The 14,340-nt window shown below is 37.2% G+C and overlaps 1 protein-coding gene across 1 annotated transcript in view; it reads right to left on the bottom strand.

Moving 5' to 3' along the window:
* The window catches only part of TMC1 (transmembrane channel like 1), a 180,364-nt gene that overhangs the window by 50,813 nt on the left and 115,211 nt on the right, over positions 1 to 14,340 (bottom strand). Inside the window, exon 11 of the mRNA XM_010375850.2 lies at positions 382 to 526. Within this exon, the coding sequence (XP_010374152.1) occupies positions 382 to 526 (145 nt within the window). The remainder of the gene's footprint in view (positions 1 to 381; positions 527 to 14,340) is intronic.

Below are 14,340 nucleotides of genomic sequence, written 5' to 3' on the forward strand. Positions count from 1 at the left end.
GTGAATTTTTTAAAAAAATACTACAAAATAATGTTTTAGGGTCACTTAAATATTATGCTTATTCCTGTAAATAATTAGTGAACATTGTTCTAGTTTTTTAAATATCTTATTCTATTACTCATGGGTCTTGTTTCAATCCAGTAACATCATTTTATTACCAGATTTAGAGAAGAGAAGTCTTTAAGGGATAATAGTGCTGTTGTGGGTCATGGAAGATTTTCCAGTTATAATCAGAACCATGGCAAGATCCTGGTAGGCAGAAATCATGAGTTAATCTTTCATGTAAATTGTCAAGATACTGCACTAGCTGGACCAGATGGAACGCCTCCAATTTTACTCTTAGAAATACAAATAGCAGGCTTTTGAAGTTGGTACATCTACCTTAAAGTTCATTGTGATAGAATTAAATTTGTTGTCTGCCGTCTCAGGATTGCCGATCAGGTAGTCCCAGCTAGTAAAGACCTTCCAGCTGAAATTGAAAGTGTTGTCATCTCCACCTCCATCATCACCAATGTTTTTAGTCATTCTGTAAAAACAAGAAGTTTAACCCAGCAGCCAGAAAAAATGAGATGGGGGAATAGAGAGCAACAAAACATGATCATGAGTGTTGAAGTGGAGAGGCAATAGCGAAAAGACATATTTTATAAAAAGTTTGTTCTAATGACCAGAAAATCATTTCTTTTTAAATTTTATTTTTGTTCAAGTGTTTAAATCATTCACTTTCTTTTTTTTTTTTTTTTTTTTTTTTTTTTTTTTTTTTTTTTTTGAGATGCAGTCTCACTCTGTCGCCCAGGCTGGAGTGCAGTGGCGCGATCTTGGCTCACTGTAAGCTCCACCTGCCGGGTTCACGCCATTCTCCTGCCTCAGCCTCCCGAGTAGCTGGGACTACAGGCACCTGCCACCATGCCCGGCTAGTTTTTTGTATTTTTTAGTAGAGACGGGGTTTCACCATGTTAGCCAAGATGGTCTCAATCTCCTGACCTCGTAATCCGCCCACCTTGGCCTCCCAAAGTGCTGGGATTACAGGCGTGAGCCACCATGCCCGGCCAAATTATTCACTTTCTAGGACTTCAAGATTAATAAAGTACTAAGCACTGAAGATTTGAATAATTCAACATGTATACAAAACATATTTTTACGTGTTTTGTTAAACTGAGATCACTAGTTCTTAACATTTGGTAAGATAAGAATTTCTTTGAGAATATGATGAAAATTATTGAGTCCCTCCCCAGGGGAAAAGAAACACATGTACTGACTTTTACATTGCTCCACACAACTTTAGTTGGCTCCCAGACCGTCTGAAGCCTCTGGATGGACTAAATCAGGCAAATAAACTCCTATGCAAATTTTAATTCCCCCTAGAATCTCCTCCCAAATAGAGATTACATTGAGTACATTAAATTTCCATCTACTCTAAAATTCTTGAACAAAAATCAACATTTTTATACAACCTTAATGCCAAGTGGTTTTATATGTATATATATATATGTGTGATTCTATATATTTTTAAATCAGTGATTACATATGTGTGTGTATGTGTGTGTGTGTGTGTGTATATATATATATATATATATATATTTGCTTGGAGAGCTTAAAATGCATTTACTCACAGGTTTATTTTAGTGGTTAGAGATCTATGTCCTATTTACTCCACTTCCTTTTTTCCCTTCCACTATAAATAGCAAAATTAAAATTTCATATAACATAAATTATAAAATGGTCCCATAAGGTTTTTGTTTTTAAAATCTTATAGTCATATAAACCCCAAAGAAGAAAAGGGCACAATGACATAAAGCTGACATTGTAGGTTGACAGGTGTCTCTAGATCATCTACATTCCCCCACTATCAGCCACACTTATCATGGAGGCTTATACATTTTAAATAGGCTAGCATGTAAGGAAAAATAACTACAGATCATTATTCCTTTCATCCATCTACCACTTTACCCTTTGCAAATGGTGATTGTGTGTGCTTTCACATTTGTTCTCTTTAAAATCTTGGCAAAAAGTCAAAGTAGTTACTCTCCTTTTTACAGATGAGGAAGCTGAAGCTCAAAGGCATGAAATAATTTTCTGGACATTATCTAGCAGTGAACCACAGAGATAAGGCAAGGGCTCAGATTTTCTGACTTTGCTCCAATGCTCAAGCTAGGACACCATGACATAGGAAAAGCCATACAAAATGCCTTTTTTTTTTTCAGGTCAAAAAGAGTTGAAAGCAGACATTCCCTATGGTTTAACCTAGGAAGAAAACAACTCCTTTGATTAAAATGCCACTGTCCAATTTTTGCACTGTCATTGAGCCAAGGGAAGGGCTTCAAGTAAAAATGGCTATTTGGCAGATAAGTTTTGAATGGAGCTTTATCACTGGCAAAGTTTTGACCTGAAGACAGCCTCCCAGGGAAGGGAGCCTGAACTGGATGAGCAGACTGAGAATATGTAACATGTGGGAAATGGTGTGAAAAGAAGTGGAATACTAAAAGGAATAAGGAAGGATGCCCAAGACAAAAGTTGCAACACATTTTTATTGAGATATGGCCGTGATAGCTATAAGCTCCACTCTTTGTCTATAGAGCAAAATACCAACAAATTTATGAAAACTGCTCATTTTTTAAGACTGCTATCATTTTCAACCACCTTATCTGAGAAGCAATCTCAATACATCATTTACCTTGCCAGGGGAGGTAGCAAAGGCAATTCTACCATATATGTTGTTGCCTAAGGTTTTTATACTGAATTTCTTGACTTAGACCACAAGTTTGCAACTCCATTTATACCCTGAGGTCATTTGGTTATTTCATGGGTGCATGTGGAGGTTTTTAACAAATCAAATAAATGCCTCTTTAAATCCTAAACCAACAGGGTCACTATAATGTAGCCTCTGCTAAAAGGAAAGTTGAGAAGAGGAAGGGGATTGAGGACAGGAAGGAAACAATTTTCTAGAAGCCCACAGGATAAAACCACACGAGAAAAAGAAAATTACTGGAAAAGCGATACTAAACAACATGTGGACTCGTTCTCTCTTTTCCATGGTTTTAGTTACTTGTGATCAATTCATGGTTCCAAAAATATTAAATGGAAAACTCCAGAAATAAACAATTCATGTTTTAAGTTTTATGATGTTTTGAGTACTGTGATGAAATTCCTCACCTTCCCACTTCACCCTGCCCAGGATGTGAATTCTCCCTTTGTTTAGTGTGGATGCATCCTGTGGATACAAGAGTGTATCCATGTTGCTAGTAGTCGTCTCAGTTATCAGACTCACTATTACAGTAGGGAAATGCTTGGGTTCAAGTAATCCTTATTTCATGTAATGGTCTCAAAGTGCAAGAGCAGTGATGCTGGCAATTCAGTTATGTCACAGATAAGACATAAAGTGCTTCCTTTAAGTGAAAAGGCAAAAGTTTTTGATCTAATAAGGAAGGAAAAGAAAATCATACACTGAGGTTGCTAAGATCTACAGTAAGAACAAATCTTCTATCCATGAAATTGTGAAGAAGGAAAAAGAAATTAATGTTAGTTTTGCTTTTGTACCTCAAACTGCAAAAGTGATGGTCACAGTGTGTGATTAAAATTTAGTTAAAGCGGAAAAGTCATTAAATTTGTGGGTAGAAGACATGAAAAGAAACGTGTTCCAACTGACAGCAATAGAATTTGCTATTCATAGTTTTAGGCATCCACTGGGGGTTTTAGAACATATCCCCTGAAGGCAAAAGGGTGCTACTAATTTAAATTATTTTTCCCCAGATAATTGTTTTAATTATTATTTTTTTCTTTCCAATTTTTATTTTGGGTTCAGGGAATGCATGTGCAGGTTGCTTACATGGGTAAATTGCATGTTGTGGGGGTTTGGTGTACCAATTATTTCATCACTCAGATGATGAGCGTAGTACCCAATAGGTAGTTTTTCAATCCTCACTTTGCTTCCACCCTCCACCCTCACATAGGCCTTGTTGTCTACTGTTCTTTTCTTTGGGTCCATGTGCACTCAATGTTTAATTCCCATTTACACATGAGAATATGAGGTATTTGGTTTTCTGTTCTTGCATTAATTCTCTTAGGATAATGGTTTCCAGCTTCATCAATGTTGCTGCAAAGACATAATTTAATTCTTAATTGTTTTTTATGGCTGCATAGCATTTCATGGTGTATATATACTACATTTTCTTCATCCAGTACACTGTTGATGGACATCTAGGTTGATGCCATGTCTTTGCTGTTTTGAATAGTGCTGTGGTGAATATGAGTACATGTGCATGTGTCTTTACAGTAGAAAGATTTCTATTCCTTTGGTATTTACCAGTAATGGGATAGCTTGGCTAAATGGTAGTTCTGTTTTAAGTTCTTCGAGAAATTTTCAAACTGCTTGCCACAGTGGCTGAACTAATTTACATTCCCACCAATAGCATCTAAGTGTTCCCTTTTCTCCACAGTCTTGCCAGCATCTGTTTTTTGTTTTATTTTGTAACAATAGTCATTTAGACTGGTGGAAGATAGCATCTCATTGTGGCTTTACTTTGCATTTCTCTAACGATTAGTAATGTTGAGTAATTATTTGTATGCTTAATGGCCGTGTGTGTCTTCCTTTCAGAAGTGTCTGTTGATGTCTTTTGCCCATTTTAATCGTTTTTTAGGGTTTTTGTGTTTTGCTTTTGCTGGCTAGTTTAAGGTCCTTATAGACTTACAGACTCTGGATATTAGACTTTTCTTGGATGCATAGTTTGCAAATATTTTCTCCCATTCTGTAGGCTGTCTGTTTAGTCTGTTGATAATTTCTTTTGCTGTGCAGAAGTTATTTAGTTTAATTAGGTCCCACCTATCAATTCTGATTTTTATTGCAATTGCTTTAGGAGTCTTCTTAATGAATGAAGTATTTGCCAGGGCTGATATCCAGAATACTATTTCCTAGGTTTTCTTCAAGGGTTTTTATAGGTTAGTTTTAAAAACCAAAAATTTATAGTTTTAGATTTTACATTTAAGTCTTTAATCCACCTTGAGTTGATTTTTGTATATGGTGAAAGGAAAGAGTCTAGCTTTGATGTTCCTTATAGGACTATCCAGTTATTCCAATGCTATTTATTACCCAGGGAGTCCTTTCTCCATTGTTTATTTTTGTTAACTGTGTCAAAAATCAGATGCTTGTATGTGTGCAACTTTACTTCTAGATTCTCTAACCTATTCCATTGGTCTATGTGGTGGTTAATATTAGGTGTCAACTTGATTGGATTGAAGGATGCCTAGATAGCTGGTAAAGTATTGTTTCTGGGTGTGTCTGTGAAGGTGCTGCCAGAGGAGATTGACAGTTGAGTCAGTGGACTGGGAGAGGAAGACCCACCCTCAATGTGGGTGGGCACCATCTAATCAGCTGCCACAGTGGCTAAAACAAAGAAGGTGGAAGAAAATGGGGTAAGCTGGCTTGCTGAGTCTTCTGGCTTTCATCTTTCTGCTCTGGTGGATGCTTCCTTCCATCCTCCTGTCCTTGGACATAAGACTCCAGGTTCTTTAGCATTTGGACTCTGGGACTTACACCAGTGGTTTGCCAGGGGCTCTCGGGCCTTCAGCCACAGACTGAAGGCTACACTGTCAGCTTTCCTGTTTTTGATGCTTTTGCACTCAGACTGAGTCACTCTTGGCTTCTTCCTTCCTCAGCGTACAGATGGTCTACCATGAAACTTCATCTTGCTGATCATGTGAGCCTTTCTCCCTAATAAAGTTCCCTTTCATATATACATATATCCTATTAGTTCTGTACCTCTAGAGAGCCCTGACTAATACAATCTATATGCCTGTTTTTCTATCAGTATCATGCAGTTTTAGTTACTGTCGCCTTGTAGCATAGTTGGAAGTCAGGTAGTGTGATTCTGATGCTTCCAGCTTTTTTTTTTTCTTTTTTTGGCTTGTGATACCTTTGGATATTCAAGGTGTTTGGGTTCCATACGAATGTTAAATGGTTTATTCTAATCTGTAAAAAAATGTCATTTGTATTTTGACAGGAATAGCATTGAATCTGCAAAGTTTTGGGCAGTATGGCCATTTTAATAATATTGATTCTTCCCATCTATTAGCATGGAATTTTTCCATTTGTTTGTGTCATTCCTGATTTCTTTAAGCTATGTTTTGTAATTCTCATTGTAGAGATCTCCCTGGTTAGTTATATTCCTAGATATTGTATTCTTTTTGTGGCTATTGTGAATGAAATTACATTCCTGATTTGGCTCTCAGCTTGGAAAATTCTGGTGTATAGAAATATACATTGGTTTTGTATTCTGAAACTTTGCAGAAGTTTTTTATCAGATCTAGGGGCCTTTGGGCAGAGACTATGGGGTTTTCCAGGTATAGAATTATATTGTCCACAAAGAGAGATAATTTGGCTTCCTCTCTTCCTATTTGCATGCTTTTTATTTCTTTCTCCTGCCTAATTGATCTGGCTAGGACTTCTCGTACTATGTTGAATAAGAATAGTGAGGGTGGGTACCCTTGTCTTGTTCCAGTTCTGAAGGGTAATGCTTCCAGCTTTTGCCTGTTCAGTATAACGTTGGCTGTGAGTTTCACATAGATGATTCATTATTCTGAGGTATGTTCCTTCAATGCCTAGTTAGTTCAGAGTTTTTAACATGAAAGGATGGTGAATTTTATCCAAAGCCTTTTCTGCAACTATTGAGATGATCATATAGTTTTGTTTTTCATTCTGTTTATGTGATAAATCATGTTTATTTATTTGTGTATGTTGAACCAACCTTGCATCCCAGGAATAAAGCCTACTTCATCATGGTAAATTACTTGGAGAGTGCTGGTGGATTTGGTTTGCTAGCATTTTATTGAGGAGTTTTGTATCTATGTTTATAAAGGATATTGGCCTCAAGTTTTATTTTCTTATTGTGTCTCTGACAGGATTTGGTATCAAAATGATGCTGGTCTCATGGAATGAGTTAAAGAGGCATCTCTCCTCCTCAAGTTTTTGAAATAGTTTCAGTAGGATTGGCACCAACTCTTCTTTATATATCTGGTAGAATTTGGCTATGAATTTGTCTGATCCAGGACTTTTTCTGGTTGATAGGCTTTTTATTACTGATTCAATTCTAGAATTTATTATTGGTCTGTTCAGGGTTTAAATTTCTTCCTGGTTCAATCTTGGGAGGTTTTGTGTTTTCAGGAATGTATCCATTTCTTCTAAGTGTTCTAGTTTGTGTGCATAGAGATGTTTGTAATCATCTCTGAAGGTTTTCTGTGTTTCTTTGGGGTTGATGGTAATGTCCCTTTTGTCATTTCTGATTGTGTTTATTTGAATCTTCTTTTTTCTTTATTAATCTAGTTAGTGGTCTATCAATCTTATTTATACTTCAAATAGACAACTTGGATTTATTTATCTTTTGCATGGCTTTTTGTGTCTCAATTTCATTCAGTTCAGGTCTGATTTTGGTTATTTCTTGTCTTCTGTTAGCTTTGGAGTTGGTGTGGTCTTATTTCTCTAGTTTCTCTACGTGTGATGTTAAGTTGTTAATTTGATATCTTTCTAACTTTTTGATGTGGGTGTTAGTGCTATAACTTCCCTTTTAAACTGCTTTAACTGGGTCCCAAAGATTCTGGTATGTCATGTCTTTGTTCTCACTAGTTATGAAAAATTTCTTGATTTTTGCCTTAATTTCATTGTTTACCCAAAAGTCATTCAGGAGCAGGCTATTCAATTTCCATGTAATCATGTGATTTTTAGAGATTCTCTTGGTATTGATTTCTATTTTTACTGTGCTGTGATCCAAGAATGTCGTTGGTATGATTTCAGTTTTTCTTAATTTGTTGAGGATTGCTTTATGGGTGAGCATGTGGTTGATTTTATAGTATGTGCCATTTGCAGATGAGAAGAATATATATTCTGTTGTTGTTGAGTGGAGTGTTCTGTAGATGTCTGTTAGGTCCATTTGGTCACGTGTCAAGTTTAGGTCCCAAATACCTTTGTTGGTTTTCTTCCTCGATAATCTGTCTAATACTGTCAGTAAGCTGCAGAACTCTCTCACTATTATTGTGTAGTTATCTAAGTCTTTTTGTAGGTCAAGAACTTATTTTATGAACCTGGGTGTTCCAGTGTTGGGTACATATACATTTAGGACAGTTAAGTCTTCTTGCTGAATTGAATCTTTTATCGTTATGTAATCCCCTTCTTTGTCCTTTTTGATTATTGTTAGGTTAAAGTCTGTTTGGCTTTAAATAAGAATAGCAAGCTCTTCTCTTTTTGTTTTCTGTTTGCTTGATAGATTTTTATCAATCTCTTTATGGCTTGATAGATTTTTATCAATCTATTTTGAGCGTGTGGGTGTCACTGCATGTGAGATGGATCTCTTGAAGACAACATACAGTTGGGTCTTGCTTCTTGATCCAGTTTGCCATTCTGTGCCTCTTGAATGTGGCATTTAGCCCATTTACATTTAAGGTTAATATTCATATGTGAAGATTTGATCCTGTCATGGTGGTGTTAGTTGGTTGTTATGTGGACTTGTTTGTGTAGTTGCTTTATAGTGTCAATGGTCTATGTACTTATGTGTGTTTTTGTGGTAGTTGGTAACAGTTTTTTATTTCCATGTTAGCACTTCCTTAAGGACCTCTTGTAAGGCAAGTCTGGTAGCAATGAATTCCCTTAGCATTTGATTGTCTGGAAAGGATTTTATTTCTCCTTTGCTTATGAAGCTTAGTTTGGCTGGATATGAAATTCTTGGTTGAAATTTCTTTTCTTTTAGGATGCTGAATATAGGCCCCAATCTATTCTTGCTTGTACAGCTTCTGCTGAAAGGTCTGCCATTAGTGTGATGGATTCTTTCTGTAAGTAGCTTTCCCTTCTCTCCAGCTACCTATAATATTTTTTCTTTTGCATTGACCTTGAATGCAATGTATTCTGAGGGCTATGTATCTTGGGGATGGTCATCTTGTATAGGATCTTGCAGGGGTTCTCCGAATTTTCTGAATTTGAATGTTGACCTCTCTAGTGAGGATGGGGAAATTGTCATAGGCAGTACCCTCAAATATGTTGTCTAACTTACTTTCTCTCTCCCCTTCTCTTTCAGGTATGTCAGTGAGTCATAGGTTTGGTCTTTTTACATAATTATATATTTCTTGGAGGCTTTGTTCATTCTTTTTTATTCTTTCTTTTTTATTTTTGTCAGACTGAGTCAATTTGAAGAACCACTTTTGAGCTCTGAGATTCTTTCCTCAGCTTAGGCTGTTCTGCTACTGATACTTCCAATTGTATTATGAAATTATTGTAACGGGGTTTTCAGCTCTATCAGATCAGCTTGGTTCTTTCTTAAAATGATTACTTTGTCTTTCAGCTCTTGTATTGCTTTACTGGATTCTTAGGTTCATTGTATTGGGTTTTAACTTCCTACTAAATCTCAGCAATCTTCATTGCCATCCAGACTCTGAATTCAGTCTGATTAAGTCATCTCAGTCTGATTAAGAACCATTGCTGGGGAGCTAGCATGGTCATTTGGAAGTAAGAACACACTCTGACTTTTTGAGTTGCCCCAGTTCTTTTGCTGGTTCTTTCTCATCTGTGTGAGCTGATGTTTCTTTAATCTTTGAAGTTGCAATTCTTTGGATGGGGCTTTTTGCTTTTATATTCTTTGATGCCTTTGAGGGTTTGACTGTGATGTAAGTTGGGCCTAGTCAACTGGCTTCATTTCTGGCTGATTTCAGGGGACCTGGGCTCAGCTCAACACTCCTGGGCTGTGTGCTGTAACCCAATGGTATAGGACCAGGCACACAGCTTTGTTCTCTGGCCTCTCAAGGTTAAACACCTGATGTGCTGAAGGAGATGAGGTGTTTCCAGTCTGTTAACAACAATGCTCCAATGAGGGTTGCTGGCAAAAGTGCTTTGTCGGGGCAGTGGTAGTGAGGTGTATGCTCATGTGTCAGTGACAGCAGAGCAGCAGGGTCCATGCATGTCTGCACGTTGGCAAAGTAGAGGGAGGAGGCTGCAGGCAGGTGTGTGTGTGGATGCAGGCTTGTCTTCAGAAGCTCTCCAACAGTTGGGTGGGGTCTGCCAGCAAGGAAGCTATGGTGATGGCCTTTAAGAAGTGCCCCAGTTGGACATCCAAGCCTGTGCTGCAAGTGGGCTCAGCCAGGCATGAGCCTTAGGAAAGGCTGGCAGACAAGGGAGGCACTCAGATAAGAATGGCCTCATTCCATGGGCAAGACAACCCTGCTCTGTATTGGTCTGACAGTCAACAAAGGCCAAAGCCTACAGGGGCATGGTGAGCCTTCAGGGATGGGTGTCCTTGGCTGTGCCCTACTGCAGTCCTTCCTTTGCCAAATATTCTGAACTCCACATGGTCTGGAGTCCTGTCCCTGCCAACTCTTCAAGCAGCTCTCCTTATCAGTTCAAATATGCATGGGAGTCATGGAGTCTCCTGCAACTAGAATTATGGAGATCCATGGTTAGAGTGGGCTACTCCACACCTGTTTAACTCTCCCTTCATCAGGAGCAACTCGGGGCCAGGAATGAGTCCTAGAGCTCATTCCTGAGCATAGCATTCTGAGCTTCCTCCAATTCTAGCAGTCTACATCCTCCCTCTATTCACTCTCGATGCCTCTCTTCTGAAGGTCTACTTGGAGTGTGCCAGTCTTCTTAATACCCTGGTTTCTCATTGGGAGAAGCTCTTCCTGGCTGCATCTTGTTAGCCATCTTGGCTCTTCTCAACTATTTAAAATTCTTGAGGATGGAGAATCTGCAGCAAATATTTGACTGCAGAGGATAACAACAACATAAAATTATACTACATTGGCCAAAACCACTGGTCATTTCTTTGTTTACAATATTTCCCCAACTGAGCACCACAGGGGCAAGGACTTTATTTTGCTCACCAAGAAAGATCCAGGTACTGGATAGTTCTCTTAGATTATCCATTCTAGGTGCTCCACAAATAGTAATTAAATGAATGAAAACATGAATTGTCATTCTAGAAGTAAACTTAGCACTGGAAAGAGCCTCACCAAGTAAATACATATAGCATAAATTGCATTTTTGCATAGCACAATACATATAATAAATGCATACGACATATGCTTGTTATGCTATTGCTGTTCAATTCTGTCTTTGTCATTATGACAGGTTTTGACAACATCACCTCACTCTGTAAATAGCTGCCATTCATTGTGAACTACTGCCATCCTTATTAGTCCATTCTTGCAAGAGGACAGCTTTTTATGTTGATTTTTATAACCTAGATGCAGTTCATAGAGCAGTAATATAAAATGGAAGGTGGTGACTTTATGTCTTTCATACCTCATTGCTTTTCTGCTCCAAGCATTTTTGAAACAAGGTCAACTATAGTTTGAGGAAGATGAGATAATCATATGTTTTATGGGATTTGCCAGAATATCATGCCCTTTAGGTCAGGTCCACTTACCCTTCCATAACCTTCTCTAAGGTCTGAAATTCATCATTACATACATCAAACATTATGATCTCCAGTGAAAATATCTCTGAGAAGTAAAATATTAGACTGGGTTATATGAGGCACTCTGACTGCTTTCTACTAAATAGATAAGGAGAAATTCCTTTGACAAAAAAATTAATTGGGGGTGAGAATGTGGGGAGGAAAAAGAAACAATTTCAATGTTAAGAAATTAAGGATGTCAAGAGATATGGAAGATATTTAGGCAGAGTATCAGGTAGGTCATGACTGTCTGGGTAAACACGTACCAAAGAAGTGAAAAGAAAATGGACAAAGGCACTGACATCTAAGTAGAAGGGAGAAAATAGAGTCTCATTGATTTAGAAATGGTGTGTGTGAAGCTGGCCATGATTTATCTTGGAATATGCAAGAATCTTGTAGAACAAGGACTTGGTTTTGATAGGTTTAATTGTTTTTTAACAAAACGTTTGGTCACTTGAGTCATATCAAGGCCATAAAACTCTAAGAGAATTTAACAACAGATAAGAAACTATTTTAATATAGAATTTTTTTAAAAAACAGGCTACCCAGGATAAGACAGAGACATCAATCTATACTGATGATTGTTATCATCAATATAAATGAATCCACATTGGAAATTAGAAAAGCTAAGTCCTGGAATTAAAGCTAGACATTCAAAGCTCAGTTCTGCAAATTACTGGGTATTTGAACTTAGTCGAATCCTCAAACTCTGCTGAGCCTTAATTTCTCCATCCATCCAACAGAAATAACTAATGTGTACTCAACACAGTATATAAGACTGGTGGGAGGAACACATTGGCCTATGTAAGGAGAAGCACAGTACAGAGAGGTGGCAAGGTGTAGGGGGTAGAAGGTATCTTTTGAACTAGAAAAATGTAAATTCAAAGAGGTCTTATAGTCAAATGACCTTGCGCAGTTCATTTAGGATCTCTGAGTTTTATTTCATTATCTGTAAAATTATAAAAATAATAGCTACTTTGCAATGTTTAGGGAATAGAAGTAATGTAATTTAAACTGATTCATGACAGATGCTCAACAGATGTTAATTGTTATTATTTCAAGTAAAAATCATAATTATTGTTGCAGCTCCAGAAATATGGATGAACATACTGTCATTTTGCCAAATTTAAAAATATTTATCTGCATGTGTTGAGGCTGGTTTTTGATATATGTAGTTCATAATATATATCTCGTATATATAATATATATGATAGATAGTCTATGTAGACAAAAATTTTAACACCATTTAAGGGTTATGTATAGCACATGATTTAAGTATCCAAGAATATTTGTTAGTCAATTCTATGAGTATTGTTATAGACAAGATCATAAACAGAAAAATTATATCTAATCCCAGGGAGCCCTGTGCTAAGATTTGACTGTTGGTCTCCCCAAATGTCATGTAGAACTTTTATCTCAATGCTGGAGGTGCCTAATGAGAAGTGTTTGGGTCATAGGGGAAGATTTTTTATGAATAGATTAATGCCTTCCTTTGCAGGGGATAGTGAGTGAGTTCTTACTCTATTAGTTCCCACGAGAGCTGGCTGTTTAAAAGAGCCTAGCACCTTCCCATCTCTCTCTTGCCTCCTATCTCACCGTCGTGATCTCTGCACATGCTGGTTCCCCTGTGCCTTCCACCATGAGTGGAAACAGGCTGAATCACTCACTTGATGCAGATGCTGACTCCATGCTTCTTGTACAGTCTGTGGACTGTCAGCCAAATAAACCTCTTTTCTTTATAAATTACCCAGCCTCAGGTATTCCTTTATAGCAACACAAAATGGACTAAAACAACCTACGAACAGGAAAAAGTCTTGAAAGAAGCCTATAAGGATAAAATAGCTATGAGTTTCTTATTAAGACATGCATTCCCAAAATGATTCAACTGTTTCCAGTAGTTTAGCTGCTGTAAAATAGACCAGTAAACACCCAGATTTTTAGCTTAGAGAATTATTTTTAATGGGAGCAGTTGGGTCCTGATGTCAAGTCACCTTTACTTTGTGACATAAAACTTTAAACTAATGAGGACAATATTTAAAGGAGCTGATGGTTTCTATGTTGTGTAACTTTACATTATGCTGTTTTACTTTGCTTTTAATACTTATGTTTATATTTATCATGAAGATTTCTAAGCATATGATGTGGTTGAAAATGTACACTGACCTGGAAAGAAAAGGAAAAAAAGAAGGATAAAAGAAACAAATGAAGGGAAGAAGAAGAAGAGAGAAGGACTTAAAACTAAGGTGACCAACCATCTTTGTTTGTTGGAGACTGAAAGGTTCCCAAACGCAAGACTTTCAGTTCTAAAACCAGGAGAGTCCTGGGTCAACAAAGTTAGTCATCTTATCTTAAAACTTCAAACTATTTTTTTGGATTTCTATCTTTTTATTTTCTGATTTTGCTATTAAGTAACTAAAAATAGATATTTGCTCCCATTTTGTGGATGAATATGCAGAAGCTAACAGAATGAGCATAATGAAAAAATCTTGATGTAGCCTAGTTGATTTTAGAACTTAGGTTCCCTTCTATTCCATTTGAGTAATGTATGTCATAAATCCACTCAAACTTATTCCAAGAGAATATTTGACTGGGATAGGAGTAGGAAGAGATGATTAGTGATTCTGTACAAAGATTTATATCTCATCAATTCTTTTTCTACTGAGTATTGTCCCATGGACTGGTAGTGGGGTGACAGTCATGTATTGTTTTCGAGTTGTCTTGCTGTTTGGGCAATGAGTTTAAACTACTTGCTAATCAGGTAAGGAGCAACCAAAGGTCCATGCCAGAGGGAAGGTTCAAGGCCACACTTGTTTGGTTGACATAACATGAATGACTTTGAGGGGGAAAATGTGGATTTCATGCCCTGCAGCTATCCCAAAGGGCATCTTTGAGCAACTTTGAAAAAGCCACTACT

Source organism: Rhinopithecus roxellana, chromosome 16, assembly GCF_007565055.1.
Source record: "Rhinopithecus roxellana isolate Shanxi Qingling chromosome 16, ASM756505v1, whole genome shotgun sequence".
Taxonomy (NCBI): domain Eukaryota; kingdom Metazoa; phylum Chordata; class Mammalia; order Primates; family Cercopithecidae; genus Rhinopithecus; species Rhinopithecus roxellana.